The sequence below is a fragment of the Lepidochelys kempii genome, chromosome 4 (assembly GCF_965140265.1).
Source record: "Lepidochelys kempii isolate rLepKem1 chromosome 4, rLepKem1.hap2, whole genome shotgun sequence".
Lineage (NCBI taxonomy): Eukaryota > Metazoa > Chordata > Testudines > Cheloniidae > Lepidochelys > Lepidochelys kempii.
In genome coordinates this window covers 94,512,537-94,525,381 of record NC_133259.1, presented here as the reverse complement: position 1 = coordinate 94,525,381, position 12,845 = coordinate 94,512,537, and the positions used below count along the sequence as shown (strand labels likewise).

Below are 12,845 nucleotides of genomic sequence, written 5' to 3'. Positions count from 1 at the left end.
CCCGACTATGGGAGCAAAAAGGCATCAGACAGGGATCCCGTCTATCCCCAAAAATGAGCAGAACATGTGGCATTTCTTGTTCTACAGGACACAAACAAGTCCACCTGTGGATTTCCCCACCTTTGGAAGATCACACTGACCACCTCCAGATGGAGCAACCACTCACGGCGAGAAGAGATAGTCCTGCTGGGACAATCTGCTAATATGCTCCAATTGTCAAGATACCGATAGACCTGGAACTCTCGATGCCTCAGGTAAGCGTCGACCAGCGCCATGTATTTTGTGAACACTCTCGGGGCTGACGAAAGTCCCAAGGGCAGCGCCATAAATTGGAAATGACACCGGCCCACCATCAAACAGAGAAACCGTGGAAGATGGAGATATGAAAGTATGCCTCCATCAAGTAAAGGGCAGCGTACAAGTCTCGGGGATCCAGAGAGGAAACTATGGAGGCCAGGGGACCATGGGAAACTTCAACTTCTTGAGATATTTGTTGAGGTGCCACAGGTCCAGAATGGGTTTTAGGCGCCCTTTTGCTTTCAGGATTAGGAATAATTTAGTAATCGTAAATATTGACTCAGGAAAAATGTATCTAAAATTAAGTCTGCATGTATGAGCTTGAATACCAGTTCAAATTATTTTTAAGGTTTGCGTTTTTAAAATATCACAGCATATACAATACTAAATCAGAAAAGGAGTACTTGTGGCACCTTAGAGACTAACCAATTTATTTCTAAGGTGCCACAAATACTCCTTTTCTTTTTGCGAATACAGATTAACACGGCTGCTACTCTGAAACCAATATTAAATCATGAATTTTAAACAAAACAGATACTAAATTATCTTTAATGCTTACCAATCATCTGAAGAATAACTATAATCCTCAGGCTCAGGACAATGGCTGCACAAAAAGTAAAGGAAGGATAGAAATAGAAGGAAAATATAATCACAGAAAGGCTACAAAATCAGATCACATATAAAAGAAAAATTAATGAAGGAAATGAGTTACTAAAAGGGAAAACTTTTTAGAATACCTCAAAAGAATTGTTGTTAGTGCCAAAATATCAGGAAACAGAAAATTTTGCAATAAAATATTAAATGAATGTTGGGGCTCTGTAATACGCAATCAGGCTAAATTAATTCATGCTTGATTTATCCTCATGCACTGGCACCCAACAAACTGCCTGATCCAAAGCCCATTTAAGTCAATGGAAGACTCCCATTGATTTTAACGGGCTTCAGATAAGAACATAAGAATGGCCATACAGGGTCAGACCAAAGGTCCAACTAGCCCAGGATCCTGTCTTCAGACAGTGGCCAGCGGCAGGTGCCCCAGAGGGAATGAACAGAACAGATAATCATCAAGTGATCCATCCCATCGCCTATTCCCAGCCCCGTCGTCCCAGATCAGCCCATTACTGTGGTTAAAAAAACCCAGAAAATCTAAAATCAGAGAACCACGGAGGTCTCCTACAGGACAAGATGTGTTAAATGTACAGTATTAGTTCAACAGATGCCAAGACACTTATATAAATACAAAATGTAACTAAGTCAAAACAGAAACCAAGGGGCAAATTTTCAGCTGGTGTAAATTGTTTTAGCTTCACTGAAGCCAATGGAGCTGTGATCATTTATACCAGAGGATCTGCTCCTAAGCTTCCAAACTGGTTTATACTAATCAGTTCTGAATGTACATAAAAGCACACATTTTGAAAATATTTGTAATTAAAGACATATTTGCACTGCAGAGTGTTCTGAAAATGCTGAACATCACAACTGGCTACACAGCATGAAGGAATTCACCCATTTATAACACAGGTGAAAATCTATTTACCACATCATTAGTAATTACTTTAAAGGAGCTGCAGAGATGGAGCAATTTAATTTCTCTGAGAAATTAAGAGAAAACCTGGATTTGTGCTGGAAATGGCCCACCTTAATTATGCACATTGTAGGGAGAATGGTCACTTTGGATGAGCTATTACCAGCAGGAGAGTGAGTTTGTGTGTGTGGTTTTTGGGAGGGGGGTGAGGGGGTGAGAGAACCTGGATTTGTGCAGGAAATGGCCCAACTTTATTATCATGCACATTGTGTAAAGAGTTGTCACTGTGGATGGGCTATCACCAGCAGGAGAGTGAATTTGTGTGGGGGGGTGGAGGGTGAGAAAACCTGGATTTGTGCTGGAAATGGCCCACCTGATAATCACTTTAGATAAGCTATTACCAGCAGGACAGTGGGGTGGGAGGAGGTATTTTTTCATATTCTCTGTGTATATAAAGTCTGCTGCAGTTTCCACGGCATGCATCTGATGAAGTGAGCTGTAGCTCACGAAAGCTCATGCTCAAATAAATTGGTTAGTCTCTAAGGTGCCACAAGTACTCCTTTTCTTTTTGCAAATGCAGACTAACACGGCTGTTACTGTGAAACCTGTATTATTTGGCTTTCTGCTCCCTGACGGAGAATGAATCTTCCCAAAGGAGAAGCTCTGTTAAAGATGTTCAGGTCTCATGAAAGGGGGATGCATGAACATTGGGAAGCAACAGGGATCAATCTGTATCAAGGTAATTGAAATCACTGACGATGATTATTATTTTTTTAAAAAAGATTGATTTAAACCAGGCTGAGCTATGAATAGCTATTATGAATGTTTTTATGCTATTGTAACTTTAGATTAAAATTTATAATAAACTAAATTGTAAATGCTATTTAGTTGGTTGTTTTTTCACTATTCTTGGGTATCATATTTGAATTTACAAAAATTTTTATAGGCCAAAATACATAAATAAAATAAAAATTGAAAATCTAAAATTATGATCCTGTAAACACTTAATCAGGCACTTACTTTTTACTCACATAAAAAGTCCCACTGAAGTAAATGGGGCTCTCTCATGTGCTTAACGCTAAGCAAATACATAAATGTATACAGAATCAGAAGTTAAGATTATATTTTTACTAAAAACTTCTTAGTCATACAAAATCTTTATTACTTCAATATAAAATTACTTCAGTGTTAACAATGGAAGTTATTTATTTTAATCATATTAATGAAGTTATTGTGAACCCTTTTTTTATTCACACAGGACAAAATTTTCAAAAACAAGAAGCCTAAAGTTAGGTTCCTAAAACCATATTTAGGCATTCCAGGGTGAGACTTTCTAAAGAATCGAAGTGACTTAAGAGCAGAAGTCCCATTGACTTTGAACTGCAAACTCTCATGGAGGAGTATAGCCTGGTAAAAGCATTTGAACTTTCTTGACTTGTGGAAGTTTAATATAATGGAAGGTGGAAGCAGCTGCAGATGTAGCATAGGTTATTTGCTTATTAATTTTGTGTCTGAGTTTGTTTTGTTCTTACACCAAGGATGCTAATGAGCTCCTGCCCTTGTCCTTTTCAACAAAGTTGAGCACTTTCAGAGTGAAACTTCTTAGTAGAAAAAGTCTGTACGTAAAATTTGAAATTAATTAAAGTACAAAACATCAACGTATCAATTTAAGACTACAACACAGGCAAATGTAAAGTATTAGCAGCATTCAAATTAAAATATTGATTTACATTAAAATCAATTTAAATTCAAAACAGATTTTTTTTGATAAAAATAATATTTTTATGTATCTCAGAAAAGCAATCTGGAGCCTGAATGGGCTTCAGTTGAAGACTGTACTGAGGATGCTTGCAACGGCTTGATGGGGCCTTTTCCTCCCCTCCCTCAGTCCTTTACTGGGAGCATTATCCCTACTCAGAGTAGATGATAAATCTGTCAGAGGAAGAGACAGGTCCAAGTCTACACTTGTACTCAATTCCCCTTCCTTATCCTGGGAATAGGTGCTGCCAGAGTTCCAGGGGCACTCATCTATCTGGATGAGTTCATAGATGCAGAACATCTTTATAGGGCTTCCTATTCTGTCAGGACTTCCTAACCGGAAACCTTTCTCTGCTCACCTCTTCTGAGTCTTAGCTGCCCCTGCAGATTAGGTAGAGAGGACTGACAATGTGAGGTACAGTTGGAGCTTTACCCTCTCCTGGTCTTGGACTAGGGTCAGCCAGACTGGATGCCTGCCAACAGAAAGTCTTATGCATGTGGTATTCATGATTAGCAGACTGGGAGTGCCTCATATGTGCTGCCTATGCAGCTGCACACCACAGTGTTCCACAGGGCTGCCTTATGGCCTCCAAGGTCTACTTTTCTCTTCCCTCCTCTAGCAGCAGGCTGCTTGTGTTCTCCACCTGCTGGTGACAGAAAACAACTGGGCTGTGAAGTGGTACGGAGAATTCTCTCTCAGAAGATTAGCTGGCTGGGATCACCATACGTGGGGTCAGGAAGGAATTTTCCCCCAGGTGAGACTGGCAGGGATTTGGGTTGTTTTCTTTTTTTTTTTTTAAATCTTCCTCTGCAGCATGTGGGTGTGGGTCATTTCCCAGGATTGTTTGGGTGTATTTCACATTATCATTTCCCTGCCATCTCAGGCACTGGTGCACCTTGGTCCCCTCTATTCTCTGCCTGTGGCCCATAATAATCCAGTCTCTTGTAGGTAATACTTTGGTCTAATTTCAGTTGCTGAGTTCAGTGTGTACGTTCTGTGTGCTGTTGGTGGCCCGTGATATACAGGAGGTCAGTCCAGTTAATCTGGTGGTCTCTTCTGGTTTTAAATGCTGACTCTAATTGAAGCCTCAGAGATTACTAGAAGCCTACATAAATGAGTGTTACATCACATGTTTTAGTGTACTATCTCCACCTGCTGGTTGAAAAAAAAACTATAACCCAAGAGTCTGGACTGGTATAAAAGATCAAAGGTAGAGAGCCTAGTTATAACTTGTGGATTCCTGATCCACTCTGAATATCTGGTGGATAGAAAACACATCCTTTTAACTTGGAAGCTGAGCAGATTTGATGTGAAAGTCACTGAGAGACAAACAGACTTTAAAGGATATTTTATCTGATTACCAATTTCCTGAGCCATCCATTTCCCTTTATTTCTTATCTCAAATTTCATTCATTCAGCCTAATTCATAACGATCATAAGACTTTTGTTACTTTGCCTGAAACAGACTTCATAAGTAGAAGCGGTTTTGTGACTGAAGAAGTCCTGCAATTTGCCTCAGCTCCCACCATAACTACTCTTTACAGACAAAAATAAAAAATCAGTTGGAGAATGGAGAAGTCAAGGAGAAGACATTAGATTTTATTAGACTCAAGAAAAAAAGTTATGGTTTAAGCTTAAATGTTTCTCTTTCTACCCCACTTATGAAAATACAGACACAGACTCATTTATGTGTTACTGCTTCAGCTAGAACAGACTAAGTCACAGTATGGCTCAGGCTGAACACAGATTTCAACAAGGTACTGATGCTCTTAAATTCCTTAAAGTCATAGGGCCCCTCCACTGTTTTATTCTTTTTAAGCTTAAGAAGTTGGAGGCCCAGATCTTTTGTGTCTTCCCCAACTCTTGTGGCTGCTGGGAGTTGATTTGGTGTCAGGGTTACTTATACTTGTAATGGTCTCCTAGGGCTGTTAAGTCAGTAGGTGTGCCTGAGTGCAGCATGCTTCAGGCCTGTTCCCCTTCCACTCCATATGCCAGGGAAATCTTTCGATGCTCTGTCAAGGCAACTTTTTGGTCCCTCTACACTACTGCTGGAGTGCGGGTACAAGATCAGGCCCAGAAAATATGAAGTCGAATAACAAACACTGTATACATCAAGGCAATATTCACTTGAAACATTTTTCTCTACTCTTCCTGAATACCTAGGTACTTGACATTAGCTGACTAAGTTGGTCATCCAAAAACTGAGCTGCTATTTTGTTATTCTGTCTCTTTGCAAAGTCTGAGTTCCCATCCCCCAGTTACCACCAAAAACCAAAACCAAGCAACCAACCAACAAGAGGTCATTCCCCATAGGTGCTGGAACAATTTTTATGGTGGGGGTGCTAAAAGCCATTGAACAAAACTGTAAACCCTGTGTAAGATGGAAACCACTTGAAACCGGGGGTGCTGCTGCAATCCAGTACCCCTAGTTCCAGCACCTATGTCATTCCCACCAGATCAGGGTGCAAAAGCAATTCTACCAAAAAAGGCACATTGTTCAAGCATAAAAGGAAAAGATCATTTCAGTAGGCAAACATTTACTGTTGAAGGTATTAATTACAATAAGCTGTAAAAATAAATTTTAAAATAATGAAACATTGAATTTGTTTAACCCACATAACAAACCTATGTTAAAACAAACACACACATATCTTTGGACTCATGTAAAATCAAAACCTAACACCAAAAAGCTGTTCAAATTCTTGTTCATTCAGTGTAATCATACTGAACTGTTCATTTACACAAGTGTGCACGCACAGGAGCACATGTCTGTGTGAAATATAAAATGTGTGCCAAAACATTGTCATTTTCTGTAGCTGTAAGTAAAAACTCACCAATGAAGGTATTAATAAGACTAACATATAGAAACAGCTAATGTGCTGAAATATGTAACTGTAACAATTAACCTTCAGTCTTTTAAAATTTTATCTTAACTTCGGTTTGTGAGAAAAGGTACTCTCTTTTATGTAGTGAATGGATAAAGAATGTCAGCCTCATAACCAACAACTCTTTTCATAGCCACAAGAAAAAGGTCTTCTTAACTACATCAAGTGCCAGGAAGAAATTAAAGAAAAATAAGCAACTTTAAGTTGATATAAAAAAAACCCAAACACTTACCCATAAGCAACTCCTGCAATGGTGCACTTCTTAAATTGCATGACATTGCAAGTCAGGGTACCAGTTTTGTCAGAAAATATGTATTTGACCTAAATGAATTTTAAAACTCATTACATTACACTCAATACATATTTCTATATTTAGTCATTCATAGCTGTTAACATACTAAACACTTTTAGCCACTTCTGCAATGAACTACTTCACTCAGTTTATTGATTATAAAAATATTTAGCTTAGAACATAAACTCTTATGAATACATTCTTGATACCTAAAATTTCATATCTGCAAAAGATAAGACATTAAGATGGATGTACAGATTGGGCTTGATTCAACACATGGAGGTATACTTCACAGTTCTATGCTCCATAGATTGCAGAAATTCCACTACTACGTGAGATCAATGGCGCAGCTAGTATAATATCCTGTGTCTGACAGGGACCAGTGCTTCCAAATAAATTTTAAACTTATTGTACTAATATGCTTATGAGGAAAGAGTCGTTCTAATCCCAAAGCATGAATTAAAAATATGTGAGAAAAGCCAGACCAATCTCTCCTGTGTCTCAGTGACCACCTGCTGGGTCCCTGCAATGTGGAGGAGGAGGCTGCCTGATTCAAATGAAGAGGGGACAAGAGACAGATCTGTTGGGGGAGAGAGAGACAGGTGGGAATGGACTGGAATAAGGAGCTAGGGAAGGGGCAGAAACTTGGATGAGAGGCTGGGGGAGGTGGAAAAGGAAAACTTGGACCGGGAGTTGCAGGGGTGAGAGACTTGCATTAGCTGGATAGAGAGACTGGGACATGAAGCTGAGGGGGAGAGACTAGGGCTGGAAGCCAGGGGTGGGGAAGACTGGGAGGCAGGGAGAGAAATAGAGGAAGGGAAAGACTGAGAGCCAGTAAATGAGATTGGATGAGGAGGTGGGGTGGGGAGGCTGAGAAGCAGTGGTGTAGAGAAAAGGGGGCTGGGGTGACAGAGGGGACACATGGGATGGGGAAATGGTCAGAAAAGTCTGTGCCCTCTAGAAATACTTCCCTCCAGAGCCTAGAATGGAACCCACGATTCCTGCCTCATCACCACTCTGCTGTCAGCAATATCTGTGAAACTGACTGGAAAAATGGGCCATACATCTCTGGTTCACACAGAGGATGGATTACAATCTATTAAACCTATCAGTAGCTCTGTTAGCTCAGTAGTAGAGGGCTGTGTGGTGGATCCAAAGGTTCCCATGAGGGTGTATCAGTAGGATGCATCTGCATAATGCATATTGTATCAGGGGACTAAATTAAAGGTGCACTGGCACAAACCGTGGCATTTTTTAACTTTTGAGCACTTGAATTAGCAAACTTAATAATGTTCTTGTAATGTAGTTGTGTGTGTGTGCATGCGCGTGTGCGTGTGTGTGTTTGATACACACATGTGCATATTTAAAACAGGAGCTAAAATTCCTTTGTCTAAATAAGAACATATAAATGTATACGAAAAACTGTATGCCTAATAATTTAATATATGCTTAAATAATTACTATTCAGAACATACCTATTAAAAATCAAGACTGATAACATTTATGAAAGAATAAGACCACTCTCAATTCAAGTAAAAACAATTGCTCACAAGTTGTAGAGTGAATCATTTCACACACTATTAAGTTACAGGAAGCAATTTGGTCTACCTGGCCAAGTTCTTCGTTGAGATTGGATGTACGAGCCATGGAAGAAGTGTCTGTAGGTTCATAGTGCATGTCTATATCCTAAATAAAGATATAAGTGGTTAAAAGCTAGTTTTCCATACTTTTAAAAAGATAAATTACTTAGCTTCTTTACAGTTGTTACTTATGTATAGGTGTGACAGAATTCAATTTTTTAATGGATATCAATGTTTATTTTTAAGCATTTTCCCTACTTTTATCGATTTAAATTCTCAATTGGGGAAAATTCTGGGGAGTGTTAAACAATGGGGAAGATAGACAATATTTATTTAATGACAGAAGATGTTAAGACGCAAAAGGTTAAAGCTTTATAAACATTAACTCGCAAATTGTCAACATCATATGTCAAAACATACAAATCCCTAAATAAAACCCTAATAAGTTCTCATGCAGCATTTTTCTTACTTTGCTTATCTATAAATTAATTATTATTATTATAATAGATGGAAATATTTTTGTCACCTAGTATGTATACAGTGAAATTGAAGTTTACTGACATTTAATAATAAATATCTAATCCTTCCAAGCTTATAAATATAGTCTCTGACCAATGTATTGAACCCGACTATTTTTATGTCATCTATTTCAACTGAAAAACCTGCAGAGACAATCAGGTCAGCACAAAGAGTCTCCTGAAATAGAAATATGTTTTCAGCTTTTAAACTAATTTAATGACTTATGCTACACTTTAGAGACAGTTTTTATTCAGATGATTTTAGTGATCAGTATATGTGACAGTAACTGTATCAATATATCTAAAACAGGTACCATTGAAAATAAAAAAAGAAAACCATATTAGAGTATCGACTTTTCCACTATATTTCTTAGATCTAGAATGTATAAACACAGCAAGGCATTTACACATTGTACTAAAGCTAAAATATTCCCTGAAAAAAAAATATTGAAATGGAGTTTAGATTGAGAGTACATATCAGTAACTTAGAGTGAAATATATGACAGGGATGTTATAATTATTAAAACAAAAACAAAACCCAAAACATTATTAACTAAAAAATATCAGAGTTAAGTTTAAACTTAAAAATATTGAAAACACATTAAAATATGGAAATGCCCTGTTAAGACTCCTAAATCATCTTAATTGTCCTGTACTGATTATGTGCAAAAGCCTTATGGTTATGTTTAAGGCATTTTAATGTTTGTAGTCTTATATTGGACTCAACTGATTTTTAAAGACACATATTCTCTCTCTCTCTTTTTTTCCCCCTCTCATGGTGTCACCACAGTGGACTCAACCTTAAGTCTGCCCTAACTAGGAATTTCCAAATTGTAACCTGTTTGGATTTCTTGTGTGTGTGCTGGTCATCACCTTAACCATTTTGCTTAAATGTTTTAATTCCCTTTCCCCAATCTCTGTCAGTTTTTGTCTTTCAGAGTTTAAGATATTCAAGGCAGCCACTGCATTTTGTCCTCCTTTTTTGTTGCACAATGCTTGTAACATTTTGGCACTAACATAAAATGAACCAACAGAAATATAGTAGTTGATAAATTACAGAAAAGTTTGTTGTTTTTTGATCTACATACAAATCTCAAATATTCAACCGCGCACACACATTAAATACATACACACACACACACACTTACTTATTTTACACATCACATCTCTCTCTCACACATATTTATTTTTACATATTTGACTAAAGAAAAGGATCATGCAATTTGCGTGCCCACAGCTAGAATTTTTCTTTCAGTTCCTGGCACCTTATTTTCAAAAAGACTCAAACCAAAGGGAGGTCAGTGAAGAGAAACAAAATCAAGGGCTGAACTTAAACAAATAAGAGCAAAAGAGCAAAAGCCTATAACTTGTCTGAGAGATTATTAAAAGGGGGCATAATGGTCTATGCATATTTTGAGGTAAGCACCAGAAGGAAGAGAATTTATTTATGGTGGTACCAGAATGTATAATCAGAAGAAAGTGACTGAAATTGAGAGAGAAAATTTAGGCTGAATATTAGAAAAACTTCATGAAAAAGATCTATTAGACCATGGAATTGTTTTTCAAGGGGGGTCTAATCAAAGCCCTATTGCCTGGAACATTTAAAAATTGGAAAGAACAAAACACTGGACAATGTGATGCAGGAAAAAATCCTGAGTTTGGAAGGAAGTACTAAATGATCAAGTATTTCAGGTTTCCATGATACTGTGATTAGTACTGCATGCTTTAAAATGTGGACTTACATGCAACAAGAAAAATTAAGAGAAAAAGATTTTTATTATAGAAATGAACTGCCTATCATGATTCACAAACAAGTGATAGTATTTGGTTTTAGAAATCAGTGTAAGCCACAATAAATGTCATATTTACCCAATTTATGAAATATGCCTGGATAAATTTAACGACTTCTAATGTAACCAACAAGCTGATTGGAATGAGATTATTGAAGAGAATGATAAAGGTCAAGAAATTCAGTCCAAAATTGTTAGCTCCACCATCTGTTAAAATAAAAGAAAGCACCTGTAAAATTAAACACTGTTTTGGTTAGGCAACCAACAGATAACATTTTCACAGCCACATTTGTTGGCTTTTGTAATATACAGATAGAAGTTCTTTAGGTATTTTGAGATGTTACTATGGTAATACCCCTTCCTAACCCATATTGTAAGGCTGTAAATTACTTGGAAGATATGGGTTTAGTTGTGATCAAATGCAGTTTTAATTTACATAATTTTTCTCCAACTTTTAAAAAGCAGATTACCTGATTTTTTGCTCTTTAGATATAACCTTACATTTTTGCATGTGCTTTGTAGGGAAGATCAAACCAGTTTGAATAAAGTAAGAACCAACTGAACCTTTACTCTAAATATGAACTTTCTAAATTTGAGAATTTTTTTTAAAAAGTGAGAATTGTGGGAGAGGAAAGAACACATCCTAATTCCTCCTCTACACATTCTCACTCCTCCAGTAGTTAAAGGTAAAGTAGCAAGATACTATAAAATAAGATATCTTCATGGTTTTTACAGAAGGCACAGAAGCATGATTTTACCAAAAATCTCACAAAGAAGCATGTTTACATGACATTTCAGAGTTGATTCCTAAATCAAACAGGTTTGGGATAGGCTTCCATAAACACACTTCTGGATACAAAGTCCAAACTTTGACTTGCATCCACCAGCAGTTCATTATCTATTTACATTATTAAAAATCAACATGCCCAACCTCTTCCACAATATAATTTGCTTATTTCCATAAATGCACACAAAGTCTAGAACAAGAGTGTGAAATGTAACTAAGGGCTTGTCTTCACTACGGGGTCAGTTGACCTAAGTTATGCTACTCCAGCTACGTGAATAATGTAACTGGAGTTGACATAGCTTAGGTCAACTTAGCCCGGTGTCGTCAGCGCGCTGCGTTGACAGGAGATGCTCTCCAGTCTACTTTCCTTACTCTTCTCAGAGAGCTGGAGTACTAGGATCCACCAGAGAGCACTCTGCTGTCAATTTAGTGGATCTTCATTAGACCCGCTACATCGATCCCCCCGCAGTGAAGACCAGCCTTAACTAACAGTTTTACACTACTTTTCCCTTTTAAACAGTTCCAATGATTAGCTATATTTAGACAAATACTAAAAATGAACTTTTGAAATAAATTTTCCAAAAGAGTTTTTACGATACCGGACACCACTTTTTACTCACCCATTTATAATCATGCTGACCACTATGTCAGAGCTCCACAGCAGTGGTCAGTCTCTTTGAATCCAAAAAAAATATGAATCTGTCTTTAACAGGATGATGATGCAGTGAAGCTGCAGTAGCACAGGCAGCGGCAACAGAGACATGGCTGCGCTGCGCAGAGCACAAACCAACCTGAAAATGGTTGGTACATACTCGGCACAGCTCAGTCATGCCCCTGCTGCCACTGCCCACGCTACTGCGGCTATGCTACTATTTAAACTTGCACTCTTATTGAGCTACCTTGAGTATGTGTACATGAGCAGGGGAATCACTCCCATAATTCATAGTGCAGTGTAGCCTTATAACACTTTAAGATCTCCATCTTTCTCAGAAGCAGCTGATACAAGTACTGTGCCAGAGGCAAGATGTATGTAAAACAGCTCAAACCTCTTCAGAAACAAAGAGCAACTCTTCTTAACCAGTTCTGTTGCAGTACAGTTGCCATGTCCTGAAAATTCACAGAATCCACAGAAGTAGAGGAAGAAGCAGCAAGCAGAAGAACACAAAGAAGTATGAGGTGATGGCATAGATACCATAATCTGTTCTTGTTTCTCTGTTCTTCCTCCTTCTCAATTCCTGGAAAGCTCTCAAGAGAATATTCCATTAATAAGCTAGATATTCTGGGGTGTTTTAGAGATGGAATCTGGATTCTAATTTCAGTTCTAATATGCATTCTTTGCGAAAATCACTTTTTACATAATCAGGGTCATGTGGCACTTTGGAGCTGCATGTTCCAGCCTATACAAAGCTGAC

General features: G+C 37.8%; 1 protein-coding gene across 7 annotated transcripts in view; it reads right to left on the bottom strand.

The window, feature by feature from the left end:
* ATP8A1 (ATPase phospholipid transporting 8A1) overlaps positions 1-12,845 on the bottom strand; it is a 241,893-nt gene that overhangs the window by 147,957 nt on the left and 81,091 nt on the right. For 5 of the 7 annotated variants that reach the window (XM_073342153.1, XM_073342148.1, XM_073342147.1 and 2 more), the window contains 4 exons: positions 10,726-10,853; positions 8,367-8,444; positions 6,699-6,787; positions 857-901 (listed from right to left, as the gene is read on the bottom strand). In XM_073342153.1, the coding sequence (XP_073198254.1) occupies positions 857-901; positions 6,699-6,787; positions 8,367-8,444; positions 10,726-10,853 (340 nt within the window). The remainder of the gene's footprint in view (positions 1-856; positions 902-6,698; positions 6,788-8,366; positions 8,445-10,725; positions 10,854-12,845) is intronic. The other 2 variants (XM_073342149.1, XM_073342150.1) reach the window with 1 other exon arrangement.